The sequence below is a fragment of the Pan paniscus genome, chromosome 1, assembly GCF_029289425.2.
Source record: "Pan paniscus chromosome 1, NHGRI_mPanPan1-v2.0_pri, whole genome shotgun sequence".
NCBI lineage: Eukaryota > Metazoa > Chordata > Mammalia > Primates > Hominidae > Pan > Pan paniscus.
This window is the reverse complement of record NC_073249.2, coordinates 30,962,497-30,980,012: the sequence shown is the minus strand read 5'-3', so window position 1 is coordinate 30,980,012 and position 17,516 is coordinate 30,962,497. Positions and strand designations below refer to the sequence as shown.

The 17,516-nt window shown below is 38.0% G+C and overlaps 1 protein-coding gene across 2 annotated transcripts in view; it reads left to right on the top strand.

Moving 5' to 3' along the window:
- The window catches only part of TGFB2 (transforming growth factor beta 2), a 97,878-nt gene extending 80,598 nt beyond the window's left edge, over positions 1-17,280 (top strand). For both annotated transcript variants that reach the window (XM_003814133.7, XM_003814132.8), the window contains 5 exons: positions 7,356-7,488; positions 7,612-7,722; positions 9,245-9,422; positions 10,615-10,768; positions 14,488-17,280. In XM_003814133.7, the coding sequence (XP_003814181.1) occupies positions 7,356-7,488; positions 7,612-7,722; positions 9,245-9,422; positions 10,615-10,768; positions 14,488-14,646 (735 nt within the window). In that variant the 3' untranslated portion in view covers positions 14,647-17,280. The remainder of the gene's footprint in view (positions 1-7,355; positions 7,489-7,611; positions 7,723-9,244; positions 9,423-10,614; positions 10,769-14,487) is intronic.
- Positions 17,281-17,516: the final 236 nt, after the last annotated feature.

Sequence of the window (17,516 nt, the reverse complement as noted above, 5' to 3'; positions counted from 1 at the left end):
CAAGGGATTAGAAAAACATATGAGAGATAAACAGAAAGAGAGAGATGCAAACCTTAAATTTTTAAAACTTAAAACAAATATATATGTATGTACATATGGATGTATACATACACATTCACATGCTGAGGCTGAGTTTTTTTTGTGAAAGGCCAAGGACTTTTCTTTGACATGGATGTGCCAATTACCAATCCATGTCATTTTGTTTTGTATAAATCACATTTATAGTGCATCATCTACAATTTCTATTTTTATTTTTCTGAAGTAGAGAGAGACATTTAAGGACAATTGCTGAGCAACCTGAGTGTAGGATTCTTCTAACTTTTTATTGTATTATTTCTTCTGTAGCTGTCTCTCTTACACCTAAAATTAGAAAAAAAATTATTGTGATAAAATATACATAATATAAACATTACAGTTTAACCATCCTTTAAGTATACAAGTCAGCAGCATTAAGTACATTCACCACAATATTATATAGCCATCACCACTATCCATTTCTAGAACTTTTTTTATCGCCAGCAGAAACTCTGTACCCATTAAACAATACCTTCTAATTACCTTCTATACCCCTACTAACCTCTAACCTCTATTCTGCTTCTTTTTTTCTTTTTATTTATTTATTTTACTATTATACTATAAGTTCTAGGGTACATGTGCACAATGTGCAGGTTTGTTACATATGTATACATGTGCCATGTTGGTGTGCTGCACCCATTAACTTGTCATTTACATTAGGTATATCTCCTAATGCTATCCCTCCCCCCTCCCCCCACCTCAGGACAAGCCCCAGTGTGTGATGTTCCCCTTCCTGTGTCCAAGTGTTCTCATTGTTCAATTCCCACCTATGAGTGAGAACATGCAGTGTTTGGTTTTCTGTCCTTGCGATAGTTTGCTGAGAATGATGGTTTCCAGCTTCATCCATGTCCCTACAGAAGACATGAACTCATCCTTTTTTATGGCTGTGTAGTATTCCATGGTGTATATGTGCCACATTTTCTTAATCCAGTCCATCATTGATGGGCATTTGGGTTGGTTCCAAGTCTTTGCTATTGTGAATAGTGCCACAATAAACATTCATGTGCATGTGTCTTTATAGCAGCATGATTTATAATCCTTTGGGTATATACCCAGTAATGGGATGGCTGGGTCAAATGGTATTTCTAGTTCTAGACCCTTGAGGAATTGCCACACTGTCTTCCACAATGGTTGAACTAGTTTACAGTCCCACCAACAGTGTAAAAGTGTTCCTATTTCTCCACATCCTCTCCAGCACCTGTTGTTTCCTGACTTTTTAATGATTGCCATTCTAACTGGTGTGAGATGGTATCTCATTGTGGTTTTGATTTGCATTTCTCTGATGGCCAGTGATGATGAGCATTTTTTCATGTATCTGTTGGCTGCATAAATGTCTTCTTTTCAGAAGTGTCTTTTCATATCCTTTGCCTACTTTTTGATGGGGTTGTTTGATTTTTTTCTTGTAAATTTGTTTAAGTTCTTTGTAGATTCTGGATATTAGCCCTTTGTCAGATGGGTAGATTGCAAAAATTTTCTCCCATTCTGTAGGTTGCCTGTTCACTCTGATGGTAGTTTCTTTTGCTGTGCAGAAGCTCTTTAGTTTAATTAGATCCCATTTGCCAATTTTGGCTTTTGTTGCCATTGCTTTTGGTGTTTTAGACATGAAGTCCTTGCCCATGCCCATGTCCTAAATGGTATTGCCTAGGTTTTCTTCTAGGGCTTTTATGGTTTTAGGTCTAACATTTAAGTCTTTAATCCATCTTGAATTAATTTTTGTATAAGGTGTAAGGAAGGGATCCAATTTCAGCTTTCTACATATGGCTAGCCAGTTTTCCCAGCACCATTTATTAAATAGGGAATCCTTTCCTCATTTCTTGTTTTTGTCAGGTTTGTCAAAGATCAGATGGTTGTAGATGTGTGGTGTTATTTCTGAGGGCTCTGTTCTGTTCCAGTGATCTATATCTCTGTTTTGGTACCAGCACCATGCTTTTTTGGTTACTGTAGCCTTGTAGTATAGTTTGAAGTCAGGTAGCGTGATGCTTCCAGCTTTGTTCTTTTGGCTTAGGATTGTCTTGGCAATGTGGGCTCTTCTTTGGTTCCATATGAACTTTAAAGTAGTTTTTTCCAATTCTGTGAAGAAAGTCATTGGTAGCTTGATGGGAATGGCACTGAATCTATAAATTACCTTGGGCAGTATGGCCATTTTCATGATATTGATTCTCCCTATCCATGAGCATCTTTTTTTTTTTTTTTTGAGACAGAGTCTTGCTCTGTCAGCCAGGCTGGAGTGCAGTGGCACGATCTCAGCTCACTGCAACCTCCGCCTCCTGGGCTCAAGCAATTTTCCTGCCTCAGTCTCCTGAGTAGCTGGGATTACAGTTGTGTGCCACGACACCCAGCTAATTTTTGTATTTTTAGTAGACATGGGGTTTCACCATGTTGGCCAGGCTGGTCTCAAACTCCTGACCTCAGGTAATCCACCCGCCTTGGCCTCCCAAAGAGCTGGGATTACAGGCGTGAGCCACTGTGCCTGGCCTATTCTGCTTTTTATCTCTATGAATTTGCCTATTTAAAGTACCTTTTGTAAGTAAAATCACAATATTTGTCCTTCTGTGTCAGCTTATTTCACTTAGCATAATCCTCAGAGTTCATCCATGTCATGTAGCATATGTCTGAATTTTATTCTTACTTATGGCTGAATAATATCTTAGTGGATGAGTGTACTACACTTTGTTTATGCATTCATCTCTTGATGAGTACTTGAATTTTTTCCCACCTTTTGACTATTGTGAGTAATGCTGCTATGAACATTGATGTATAAGTATTGCTTGAGTGCCAGCTTTCAGTTCTTTTGGCTATATATCTTAAGAGTGGAATTTCTGGATCATGGGGTAATTCAATGTTTGCCTTTTTGAGGAACTAGCAAACTGTTCTCCAAAAAACTTTCTTTCCTATAGGAACTTGTCTTTATGAAGACTTTCCAAGACAGTCAACTGGCTTTCAGAGAAGAAACAGCTCTGTTTACTTTTGGTCCTGCATTTCATCAGTTTCTAGACCATTTAATTAACTTGCATAATTACAATAACAAGTCCAAGTGTCATAAGCAGGTTTAGAAATGTATATCATTTCATGCTTTCTAGGGAAAAAAAGAAATGTATAAAATTGATATTTGTTAAGCGTACAACTCAACTGGTAAGACTGGAAGTGCTTGGAGAGTAACTTTCCCCAATGATCCCCAGTGTGCTTTGGGCATCAGCCAATATATATTATAAAACACAGAATTAATGGAGAATGCTGGTTACTCTGGCCAGTTAAGGGGAGGCCAGTTAAGAGAGCTTCTACTATTCAACTAAATTATCTTTGTCATGATAAGATACATAAAGAGGCCGGGTGTGGTAGCTCAAGCCTGTAATCCTAGCACTTTGGGAGGCTGAGGTGGGTGGCTCGAGACCAGCCTGGGCAACATGGCAAAACCCCGTCTCTACTAAAAATATAAAAAATTAGCCGGGCATGGATGGCGCACACCTGTAGTCCCAGCTACTCTGGAGTCTGAGGCGAGAGAATCACTTGAACCCTGGAGGCGGAGGTTGCAGTGAGCCAAGATCACACCACTGTACCTGGGTGATAGAGTGAGACCCTGTCTCAAAAAAAAAAAAAAAAAGATGTATAAAGAAATTTAGAAGCAAATGACTCATGAATCTAGAAAAACAATTAACAGCTACATATCCACAACTACTAACATTCAATACTCTTGTTGTTCGGAGACCCGAGAAAGACAGACAGCAAAGGCTAAAATAGAAGGGGAAGTTGACTGATCTGGTCACTTCCTGTATAAACTTTTGAATGTAAGCAGCAGGTTGATTTTCCATGCCTTCTTCTCTTACAGTTCAATTTAGTGTGGGTGATAAATGGGAGATAAACAGAGGATAGTGAGGTTGTGCCTATTCTTAGGAAGAAGATACCTTTAAAGTTAAGATTCAAGACTTTACGATGTGATTAGAAGGTTTTCTAGACAGTTCTGAAGCAAAATCATGAAGCTGTAGGAGGAATACTTTTATATAGCATCATTCATCCTTGTTAGCAACCCAAATGATTAAAGGTTTGGGAAATTACACCTTTAAATATGGTCTAAAGGAACTGGGTTTATTTAGTTTAGAGAGAGCAAGCAAGCACGCTGAGGGGGACTTAATCATAGTCTCCAAGAATATGAGGGATATTCTCTGAGTGATGGAAAGCAGCTGTTTCCTGTTTCCACTAAGGACTGGATAAGAAGAATGGAGTTAACATGCAACAAGTGGGTTAAGAACTCTTTGGCCATGAAGTTCAAGACAACAAATCCACCAGACAAAAGTCGCTACTGTGTTTGAGAATTACATAGCTAACTAACTGTATTTCTTGGGTGGTTTATATGTGGCCTGTTCTTGAATCTGGAGCTAGTGAAAAAGATCCAGAGGACCTTTCACCCAAGTGAGAGGATGAGGTTGTCCATTTTCTGAGCCTACCAGTGCTCTGTGGTTGAGGAAGCTCTTATCGTAAGTCTCCTAGTAGGATTTAAAAGAGAAAAAGCTTCAGAGTCTCTTTGCTGCTCTTTGGACTCTTTCCAAGTAAGATAATCTAAATGTACTCCTTTTCTATAAGGTGGAAGATTTCTATAGATTTGGCATTATGTGTCCTTTCTGCTTATTTGGTCGATATGGCCATAATTTTTAAAAATTCTGTGTCTTTAGTGAAACTGGACATATATATACACACATATATACATGTATATGTATGTATATGTCATAGACATTTGACATGTATATCATAAGTAATTAATTCAGCAATGGAGACAATGTTTAGTTCTAGGTAGTATGTCTAAATGTTAGCTATATGAATAAGATAATACACTGTGCTAATTAGCAGCACAGAAATATGCAAAGCATTTTGTAAAAATGCACTGTTGCAGATTAGCTAGGGGAAGAATTTAAAGACAAAACGATGAGTTCTGTGAATGTTACCAGTTTTTAGTCAATGAGGCAGATCAGAATGCCTGAAAACTGCTTCTCAACCATTGTTTTTCTTATTCCTGTTCCACAGTAGGTTAATTATACCATTTATTCAGAATTAGACAAGTGATGTCTTACTTTCCCAACTGGGAGTATTTTCAAGGCAAGGTTTGATTCCTAGGAGATGGACTGCTATTAAGCTGTATCTTTAAAGCTGTAGTTTTACGCCAACATTCATTGTGTATACGTTCCACTATCTTATATTTTCATCTTGTACCAGCATTTATTTTAATCTTATTTAAAAATCTTTGCCTCTGTCATTGAATGTTTTCTTGACTCAATAACTTGTTTGGCCTTTAAAAATCCAGCACTGAAGTGGGAAAATGACTTGGGATTGAGTTGGATCATCTCTTCACACTTGTTCACTGGGAGGCATTGGGCAAGTTAGTTAACCTCCTTGAGTTTGCTTCCTTAATCTACCCTACAGGAATATTTTGAGGATTAAATAAAATAAAATAATGTGTGCCAAGCCCAGAGCATAGTGTACCCAGCCCTCAAGTCATGTTTATCTGCTTTCTTTAATTCGCAAAGAACATTTCTTACCTATCATAGAGTCATTGTTGCCTCCACATTCTCTTCTTTTAGTGGAGTTTTTGGACCACAGGGGCAGATCTGTAGAATAAGACTTGTGTAAAATTCATGAGGGCACCCAAGGGTCTAATTGTATGAATCTCCTTCCTTTTCTATATTTACTTAATCCAGAAAAAAAGTCTACCATTATGGCAAGTATTTTAGGAAGCGTCTGTTGCCAAATTACCTGAAACAAATCATGTACACACATGGAAGGAAAGTACATTTTCAGATGAGTGGAAAGATGATGCATTTTTGTTTTACAAGGTTTAAAGGATAGTTAATAAATCTTCTAGATACTGAAATAAACATTTAATAGACATTGATTCAATTGAGTGCTATGGTTTGAAACGATATCAAATTGAAGACATGATCCCTGACCTGGGAAGTTTTATGAATTTGCTGGAGAGACCAAGCCCATAGGTATGGAATGACCACAAAACAGAGTAGTACAAAAATCAGGAAGAGTAGTACAAAAATGACAGCTTGAACCCCTAAGTACTGAGGAAAGGCAGCATACAGGGTTTCAGTAGGGATTTACTGTAGTAGACTTAGAATCATGATTTAGTTCCTAAAACCACTATCATTTCAAAATAGAATTTTTTTAAAACCACCTAAAATATTCACTTCCTGTCGAAACCTAGGAACATACTACAGTTGCGCTTTACTCATTTGAGATAAATACACCTTTCTCGAAACGTTAACTTTTTCTTTTTTTTTTTTTGTTTTTGAGAGGCAGTCCCACTCTGTCGCCCAGGCTGGAGTGCAGTAATGCCACCTCGGCTCACTGCAACCTCCGTCTCCCGGGTTCGGGTGATTGTCCTGCTTCAGCCTCCCGAGTAGCTGGGATTACAGGCGCCCACCACTGTGCCTGGCTAATTTTTGTGTTTAGTAGAGACAGGGTTTTACCATGTTGGCCAGGCTGGTCTTGAACTCCTGACTTCAAGTGGTCCATCCAACTCAGCCTCCCAAAGTGCTGGGATTACAGTGAGCCACCATGCCCAGCCTGAGATAAATACATCTTTCTAAAGCCTCAGTGTTTAGGCTGGTTTGCTTTCAGATATTCATCTATGCACCATACCAAACTACTTCTGCTTAGATTCATTCTGAGTCTGCAGGGGATGGAATACCTTTATAAATCATAACAAATCACATTAAGAGTAAAATATCCCAGCTAGGGACTTACCTCAAAAGCTGAGGCATGACATGTATTTTAATGGCAATGGATTTGGAAACCAAGGTTAGGACCGTTCTTTCTTTATTAGAAGGAGATTTATAATTCAGGGCCTTTGAGAGTGAGCCTGGGTCCTCTGAACTGGACTTCTCCTCTTGTCCCTTCCTGTACCCCAACTCCCCAAATTAAATAAGTAGGGAAGCAGAACAAGAAAACCATTAACTTAATAGCATAGAATTTATGGCTGAAATCTTGCAAAGCTTATGTCAGCAAAGTAAAATAATTACTGTCACTTTCTTTTAGACACTTGGCTTTATGGTTCCTGTCACCTTTATCATAACATGCAGCTGATTTAGTAGCTATATTTTTCATGGCAAATAGCCTGGTGTTGTGTTTTTATGCATGTGACCATGCTATTGAGATGACAATGCATGGCTATACTACAGTAGAGCTAAATTTAGGTAATGAATTAGAACACTGTTAATAGTTTTGGTTTAGTCATGCTGTCAGAATGCCAACTCAGCCTTTTCTCTTGCTCTTTTCGCCTCCAGATTCTCAAGTCCAAAGATTTAACATCTCCAACCCAGCGCTACATCGACAGCAAAGTTGTGAAAACAAGAGCAGAAGGCGAATGGCTCTCCTTTGATGTAACTGATGCTGTTCATGAATGGCTTCACCATAAAGGTTACAAGCCACTCTCTCTTTTCCTCCCAAGTTGTTCAGTATCCCTAAGTTACTTTAAATTGATTGCAGATTTAAGGGTATAGACACACATACAAATGACCTCCTTGACTTAATGTTTTCCAGACAGGAACCTGGGATTTAAAATAAGCTTACACTGTCCCTGCTGCACTTTTGTACCATCTAATAATTACATCATCCCAAATAAAAGTGAAGAACTAGAAGCAAGATTTGCAGGTAACCAAAACTTGGTCATATGAGGTGGGGGAGGGAAGGGTCTATATTGATAATCTCATGGGGGATAAAATCAGTTTGCATGTGAAAATGAGACTGGTAAGGCCTGGGGAGTTTCATTCATTTGGACAGTGATATGGTTGGATATACATATGTGAAGGGAGAAAGGATTGGAAGAACGGAATAGGTTCCCAGTTTATAATTCTCAATGCCCAGTGATGACTTGGTCAATAATAACTGATTAACTCATTAACCCTCCAGTAGTAAGTTAAGGCCTTTGTTCTTCATTGTAGCAAACCAACTTTCCATCTATACTGTTATTATAGAGAAAGATAGAATGTGTTTAAGAAAATTCATTGATAATCCCCCAAACCAAATGTCAGGAACTGACAACCGTATTTCACAGAAGAAAGGAGTCTCCTCCTGCTACAGCTTCCATAACTAACCTTCCATGTATAAGAACATTCCACCTTTTCTAGTCCATACCCAGTATTTCAAGTGGGTTCCTTATCAGAATTTTATATTAGTTTATAAACACATAAAAATGTTTTGGTTTTCCCCACGCTTACCTTTAAGTAAGTTGGACAAAAGTCATGGAGAGTGAGGAGATACCAAGGGCTCAAGTCACTTCACGTATTAGATGATGAGTTGTTGGATGATGAGAGGTGAGAGGAAATCCATGCCTATGTGCCAATACAGCATCTGCCCACAATGCCAGGCCAGAGAATTGATTTCCCTGCCCTCCTAACATCACCCAGGACCTCCGTCCACTTTTAGAAGACTACAGCAGCCCTCGCTCATGGAAAAATACTCCCAGAGGTCTAGAGATTTATTTCAGTCTCTAACCTTGTCATGATTCTCTGGAGTGTGGAGATTAAATGCTTAAACTGGCAGTCTCTTGAGCATGCTTTGGGGAGCTCAAGTTTCTAAATCTCAGATGGAATCAGGAAAGTGTTGAGGATGCCATAAAATAAATGAAAAAGCCCTTTCTTCACAGCTTCCCAAAATAGCATTAGGTAAGGGTGACTTCTGTTTCACTTGAACCTAATTCACTCCAATTCAGTTAAGTCTCAGTTTATGTTCATTAGGAAAGTCTTTTGAGTTTAGTAGTCTTAGGAAGAGTGCGAACCAGCGGGTGACAAGGCATGTTCTATTGCCATGTGTTCAGTTGTTGAGGGCTTGAACGCAGCCTAAACTGAGGATTGACTAAAATAAACTGCCTAGATTGCCCTTGGACTATAGGTCAAAGACTGCTTCTGTAGTGACTTTCATAACCAACAGCCCTGGCTTTGACACCGAGCTGCCTTCTGACAAGAGCCCCATTTAGAAGTGTTAATTGTCACGTGGGTTAGTCGTAGTCCTGTTGTGCCATATCTATTTCCATGGGGAATAACTGTTGCCAGCTGATGCTGCTTTGGTGGTCATCACTGCTATTTGTGACAATATACAAAGGAAAAAATATATGGCTGACTATATTTGATGAAGGTGAAGCTAAATGTTTATTACCCAAATGCATTTTTTCAAGGTATTGATGGCACCTCCACATATACCAGTGGTGATCAGAAAACTATAAAGTCCACTAGGAAAAAAAACAGTGGGAAGACCCCACATCTCCTGCTAATGTTATTGCCCTCCTACAGACTTGAGTCACAACAGACCAACCGGCGGAAGAAGCGTGCTTTGGATGCAGCCTATTGCTTTAGGTAAAGGAAAGAAAAATAAAACCAAGTAATTACATCTGTTAACTCTTACACTGCCTTTGCCCTTTCTTCTACTGTGTATTGACCCAAGTGGAACTCACTGCTAAGGCCAGGTAGAGTGCAGTACAGCTCCTGTGTCTCATAATACCATTCTTCCCAGAGGCTTATATTCATCAGGTCTTTAGCAGTGAACCAAGTGTGAAGGGAGAAAACTAGCCCCCTGAATTTTTTCCCCAAAATTCCTCTTAAGTTCTTTGGTGCTGAAGAAGAAAACAAGCTCTCTGCTCCTCAGAACAAATAAAAGCTTATTTGAGGTGCGTGATGTCAACTCCTTAATTAAGAAAGACCCACCATCTGGATGATGCCTTCATCCTCACCAAGTCCAAGTGCTGATAGTCACACTTCTTTCATAGTAACAGAGATGAGACAGCAGAAGAATGCCGTGTGTCACACCTTTAGCAACAGCATATGAGAGAAGCAAGAAGAATTTATTTCCCATTCCCACATGAGTGCATGGAGGGAGAATGTGAATGTTCTTATGTGGTCTCAGTAAGAGGAGGGCTCTTTCCTTATTTTGAGAGGTACAGGACAGGGAAGGGTCCTCACTGATGAAGTGCTCAAAATGTCAGAGGCCATGAGTAAAGTGGCACTTTTTGGTTGCCAGATCCAGTGGTTGCCCTCAGCAAGACTCCATGTTTCTTGATCTCTGGTTCATTCCTAGATCAGAGAACATGTGGTGAAACAAAGGATCAATTCTCAAAGGAAAATGCCTTAGATGGTTGTTTGAAAATTGCTGTTGTACTTCTTTCATTTTATATTTGAAAGGGCAATAGAGGCTGAATGGCAGAACTGCCCAGTGTTGATTGGAAAGGGCTTCATCATGCCCAGCCACTCCCTGCTTATATCTGGTCATCTGAAGGTAAATGTATGATTTTCCAGGTCACAGACAAGGAAGTCAGGGTATAGAACTCATAAGGGCAAGTAGTCCAGCAAATCACCACACACAACACCCTATCATGAAAGTCACTTGAGATTACAATAAAGCCATTAAAACCTAGCCCATGATATTTGCTTATTAGATGTTTGTTGAATAAATGAATGAATCATTTTTCTGGTTTGGGGTGAGGTGGTGGTAGAGTGAGGGTAGTGAATGAGCTTTAAAATCTCCATTGCTTTTTTTTTTTTTTTTTACCAGAAATGTGCAGGATAATTGCTGCCTACGTCCACTTTACATTGATTTCAAGAGGGATCTAGGGTGGAAATGGATACACGAACCCAAAGGGTACAATGCCAACTTCTGTGCTGGAGCATGCCCGTATTTATGGAGTTCAGACACTCAGCACAGCAGGGTGAGTGTTCAGCTTACCTGTTGCCTCTGTTCTTGGGTTACCATGTGCACCTGCTGATAGTATTTCCAAATGAGTTGTAATTAACCTTGTGCTGTCTTACCATCACACATGTATGGGTACTGGAGAAAAATCTTTCATTAGGTTGGTGCAAAAGTATTCGCAGTTTTTGCCATTGAAAATAATGGCAAGAAACTCCCCTAATAGATGAGGAGGAAGAATGTTAACTGTAGGTGAAATCAGAAAGTGACACTGATCGGTTACAAACCATAAGTCTCACCTGCCCAGTTATAAACAACTGGAGGGAAGTTTTGTTTACTTTTTTCTTTATTTTATATTCTTTTTCAAAAATAATTTTTATTGATACATAATTGCATATATTAATGAGGTACATGTGATATTTTGATACATGTATACAATGTGTAATGATGAAATCAGGGTAATTAGGATATCCATTGCCTCAAAAATTTATCATTTCCTTATTTGGGGAATATTCCAGATCATCTCTTCTAGTTATTTTAAAATAGACAATATATTATTGTTAACTATAGTAACCCTACTGTGCTATAAAACATTAGAATTTATTCCTTCTATCTAACTGTATTTTCATACCTATTAATCAACTTCTCTTCACCCTTACCCTGTTCCCAGCCTCTGGTAACCATCATTCTACTCTCTGCCTCCATAAGTTTTATATTCTTAACAGCTATAAGCATAAATAGCCAAAAAAAAAATAAACACCCTTTTTAGAATCAATATGTCACATAGTATCATATATAGATAAAGTGTGAAGGGACCCAGGTCTCCATCTAAAAAAAAAAAATCTGCTGTCATCTCCGTCAGAGACTGTTATATTAGAAAGAACATTGGGGATTTCAATTAATGCCTGGGAGTGTGTGATTATTAGTAAATACACTATCAATTTACTAATGTATGACAGTTAGAATGTAATTTAACATCTCTAAACCTCAGTTTCTTATCAGTAAGAAGGAATGTCTGTATTAAAAGTTATCTTTAAAATAATAATGCCAAACTCAAGAGTTGATATGAAGTACGAAAGATGATATACATGAAAATGACTTGAAAATTCATTTCTCTACTTTTTTTTTAATGTAACGCAAAGTAAATGAGAATCTGAGTATTTTATCAAGTTGTTTCAATGAAGATAGAGTTAATTCAGAAGGTAATTCCCAGATTGGATGGTATGGGTTTCCAGCAAGATTAGAGAAGAGTTTTTCTATGTAATAATGATATTTGTTCACATGCTTCCTCTTGATGGCTCATCAGGATTTTAGAGATAGAAAGGACATCTTATCCAACCCTTTCATTTTCTTAAAGAAATTGGGGACTGGGCGCAGTGACTCATGCCTGTATTCCCAGCACTTCAGGAGGCCGAGGCAGGTGGATCACAAGGTCAGGAGTTCAAGACCAGCCTGGTCAAGATGGTGAAACCCCGTCTCTACTAAAAATACAAAAAAATTAACCAGGCATGGTGGCGGGTGCCTGCAATCCCAGCTACTCGGGAGGCTGAGGCAGAGAATCGCTTGAACCCAGGAGGCGGAGGTTGCAGTGAGCCGAGATCGCACCACTGCACTCCAGCCTGGGTGGCAGAGTGAGATCCCGTCTCAAAAAAAAAAAAAAAAGAAATTGGGGTCTAGATCATGTAGTCTAGATGATACCCAAAACCAAACAGAAAATTAGTGACAAACCGAGGCTTGGCATGCAGGCCTCCTTGTTTTATAACCAGGCCTCCATTTGCTCTATCTTACTGGGTTTAATTCCTAAAATATGGTTACACGTTAGGGTTTCTATTCTGCTCTTTATGCCTCTGTAAATCTCCCTATTAAAGAAGCATTAGAAAAATTGCCTTCACTGCGGGGTAGGAAAATGGATCAGCTGCCAAAAAAGATCACATACTACATTCAGCTGGATTCATGAGTTTGGGGGTTATCAATTATTTTAGACAATCTGTATTATAAAAATTCCTCTTTAGTTCATATGAAAAATCATGTGTTCATGGAGCATAAAGTATATTTATTTATAAATACCTACATATGCTGGAATTTAAATTGACAAATACGGCTCCCCTTCCTTCAGCTGTTTTCCCAACTCCCCTGTAGACTTTGGCACTCGGGGGCGACCGTGTGCTTGGCCATGTGAGGGAAGCTTGCTCATGCCTGTCCCTTTGTCTGAGCTCTCTGGCCAGGCTGCCTCCTCTGGGCTGCGGCAGCAGTAGCTGTAATGTGGGCAAGGCCCTGTTGCCAAGTAGAAACATAATTCTCCTCTCTGATACACAGAGGGAGTGTGTGAAGGCTGAGACCATGCTTGTTTTTCAAGGAGAGAGGAAGAATAACTGTCATGGTCACAAATATGTGGTTTGGACAGTTACCCAAGAAGCCAGAGGTAGCTTAATAAAGTAGTCAGTGTTGCTGTGCTGAACAGATCTTCTGTCTTAGGCTGAAAAAATTGCAGTGAATCTCGAGGAAAAGGTCACTTGCTGTTTGACTAACACATTAATGGCATCCTTGGAAATGTCTCTGTATCATCAGTGGGGAACCTACATACTTCCATTAGTAAAAGTCTCACACCCCTCTGATACAGAATGGGGTTAAAGGTATAAGGCTAATTATAGAACCATCTCTTCATTCTGTTTTCAGACTTGCCATCAACTCCTCCAACTCAGCAACTACCATTTACCGCATAGGTTAATGGAGGGTTGATTATGATTGTGATTATGATTATGATCGTTTTAAGCAAAATGTAAGAAAGTGAATAATTATTTCTTATAGGAGATCTTAGAGATCACTTTTATGTCATTCCTAGCATCATTTTGTTTATGAAGCAATGGTAAAAAAAGAGGCTTTTTTTTTTTTTTTAAAGAAAATTGAGGATACCTTAAATTGGCCTGAGGAGACACTTAACGGAGAAAGATTTCATTTCCTTCCTTCCTTATTTATTTATTTAAAGAAACAGGGTCTGGGTCTGTTGTCCAAGCTGGTCCTGAACTCCTACACTCAAGTGATCCTTCAAAGTGTTGGGATTACAGGCGTGAGCCACCGTGCCCAGCCTGTAGAAAGATTTCACATTGCATACAGGTGTCTTTTTCTGTATCCAAAGGTAGATTAAAGCTCTTATGAGAGCTTTGATAAAACTTTGTATTCTTCTACTTATTCATGTATTCATTTCTTCACTTAGTACATGAATCTCATTTTGTCCAGAGAAGACTTACTAGGGCTACAAGATAAAAGCAAAGTCTGTAGGGTTCCTGATCTGGAGGGAGCTCTTAATCTAGATGGGATTGAAATGTATACTCAAGAAACAACTTCATTTACAGAGTAGTGTAGAAATAAGACCAAATGCTATAAGGATCAAGTTTTGTGGGGACCTAGGATGTATGTGCAGCCAAGCACTGATCAGAGGAAAGACTTACTGGAAAAACTGGGAAAATCTGTTGAATGAGCAATTTTTTCCAATCTGACTCTTACAGAATCATTTGCTTAAGATGTGTGGAAAACGAGTTCCATGTGGGAAAATAATGACTTTGATGATTGCTAAGGTCACATATCAGTTTGACTGTAATTTAGGAAATTAGCAACCAAAAATAATTTTAAATTGCCTACTCAGTGCTGTGACTGCTAACAATGTGGAATTCTTTTTAAAAACCAATTGCGTTCATTTTCCGTCTTTCCCTATGTTGTCTCTCCTCTCCTGTGTCCTTTCAGGTCCTGAGCTTATATAATACCATAAATCCAGAAGCATCTGCTTCTCCTTGCTGCGTGTCCCAAGATTTAGAACCTCTAACCATTCTCTACTACATTGGCAAAACACCCAAGATTGAACAGCTTTCTAATATGATTGTAAAGTCTTGCAAATGCAGCTAAAATTCTTGGAAAAGTGGCAAGACCAAAATTACAATGATGATGATAATGATGACGACGACGACAACGATGATGCTTGTAACAAGAAAACATAAGAGAGCCTTGGTTCATCAGTGTTAAAAAATTTTTGAAAAGGCGGTACTAGTTCAGACACTTTGGAAGTTTGTGTTCTGTTTGTTAAAACTGGCATCTGACACAAAAAAAGTTGAAGGCCTTATTCCACATTTCACCTACTTTGTAAGTGAGAGAGACAAGAAGCAAATTTTTTTTAAAGAAAAAAATAAACACTGGAAGAATTTATTAGTGTTAATTATGTGAACAACGACGACAACAACAACAACAACAACAACAAAAAACAGGAAAATCCCATTAAGTGGAGTTGCTGTACGTACCGTTCCTATCCCGCGCCTCACTTGATTTTTCTGTATTGCTATGCAATAGGCACCCTTCCCATTCTTACTCTTAGAGTTAACAGTGAGTTATTTATTGTGTGTTACTATATAATGAACGTTTCATTGCCCTTGGAAAATAAAACAGGTGTATAAAGTAGAGACCAAATACTTTGCCAGAAACTCATGGATGGCTTAAGGAACTTGAACTCAAACGAGCCAGAAAAAAAGAGGTCATATTAATGGGATGAAAACCCAAGTGAGTTATTATATGACCGAGAAAGTCTGCATTAAGATAAAGACCCTGAAAACACATGTTATGTACCAGCTGCCTAAGGAAGCTTCTTGTAAGGTCCAAAAACTAAAAAGCCTGTTAATAAAAGAAACTTTCAGTCAGAATAAGTCTGTAAGTTTTTTTTTTCTTTTTAATTGTAAATGGTTCTTTGTCAGTTTAGTAAACCAGTGAAATGTTGAAATGTTTTGACATGTACTGGTCAAACTTCAGACCTTAAAATATTGCTGTATAGCTATGCTATAGGTTTTTTCCTTTGTTTTGGTATATGTAACCATACCTATATTATTAAAATAGATGGATATAGAAGCCAGCATAATTGAAAACACATCTGCAGATCTCTTTTGCAAACTATTAAATCAAAACATTAACTACTTTATGTGTAATGTGTAAATTTTTACCATATTTTTTATATTCTGTAATAATGTCAACTATGATTTAGATTGACTTAAATTTGGGCTCTTTTTAATGATCACTCACAAATGTATGTTTCTTTTAGCTGGCCAGTACTTTTGAGTAAAGCCCCTATATTTTGACTTGCACTACAAATGCATTTTTTTTTTAATAACATTTGCCCTACTTGTGCTTTGTGTTTCTTTCATTATTATGACATAAGCTACCTGGGTCCACTTGTCTTTTTTTTTTCTTTCACAGAAAAGATGGGTTCGAGTTCAGTGGTCTTCATCTTCCAAGCATCATTACTAACCAAGTCAGACGTAAACAAATTTTTATGTTAGGAAAAGGAGGAATGTTATAGATACATCATAGAAAATTGAAGTAAAATGTTTTCATTTTAGCAAGGATTTAGGGTTCTAACTAAAACTCAGAATCTTGATTGAGTTAAGAAAAGTTTCTCTACCTTGGTTTAATCAATATTTTTGTAAAATCCTATTGTTATTACAAAGAGGACACTTCATAGGAAACATCTTTTTCTTTAGTCAGGTTTTTAATATTCAGGGGGAAATTGAAAGATATATATTTTAGTCGATTTTTCAAAAGGGGAAAAAGTCCAGGTCAGCATAAGTCATTTTGTGTATTTCACTGAAGTTATAAGGTTTTTATAAATGTTCTTTGAAGGGGAAAAGGCACAAGCCAATTTTTCCTATGATCAAAAAATTCTTTCTTTCCTCTGAGTGAGAGTTATCTATATCTGAGGCTAAAGTTTACCTTGCTTTAATAAATAATTTGCCACATCATTGCAGAAGAGGTATCCTCATGTTGGGGTTTATAGAATATGTCAGTTTATCACTTGTTGCTTATTTAGCTTTAAAATAAAAATTAATAGGCAAAGCAATGGAATATTTGCAGTTTCACCTAAAGAGCAGCATAAGGAGGCGGGAATCCAAAGTGAAGTTGTTTGATATGGTCTACTTCTTTTTTGGAATTTCCTGACCATTAATTAAAGAATTGGATTTGCAAGTTTGAAAACTGGAAAAGCAAGAGATGGGATGCCATAATAGTAAACAGCCCTTGTGTTGGATGTAACCCAATCCCAGATTTGAGTGTGTGTTGATTATTTTTTTGTCTTCCACTTTTCTATTATGTGTAAATCACTTTTATTTCTGCAGGCATTTTCCTCTCAGATAGGATGACATTTTGTTTTGTATTATTTTGTCTTTCCTCATGAATGCACTGATAATATTTTAAATGCTCTATTTTAAGATCTCTTGAATCTTTTTTTTTAATTTGGGGGTTCTATAAGGTCTTTATTTCCCATAAGTAAATATTGCCATGGGAGGGGGGTGGAGGTGGGAAGGAAGGGGTGAAGTGCTAGTATGCAAATGGGCAGCAATTATTTTTGTGTTAATCAGCAGTACAATTTGATCGTTGGCATGGTTAAAAAATGGAATATAAGATTAGCTGTTTTGTATTTTGATGACCAATTACGCTGTATTTTAACACGACGTATGTCTGTTTTTGTGGTGCTCTAGTGGTAAATAAATTATTTCGATGATATGTGGATGTCTTTTTCCTATCAGTACCATCATCGAGTCTAGAAAACACCTGTGATGCAATAAGACTATCTCAAGCTGGAAAAGTCATACCACCTTTCCGATTGCCCTCTGTGCTTTCTCCCTTAAGGATAGTCACTTCAGAAGTCATGCTTTAAAGCACAAGAGTCAGGCCATATCCATCAAGGATAGAAGAAATCCCTGTGCAGTCTTTTTATTCCCTTATTTATTGCTATTTGG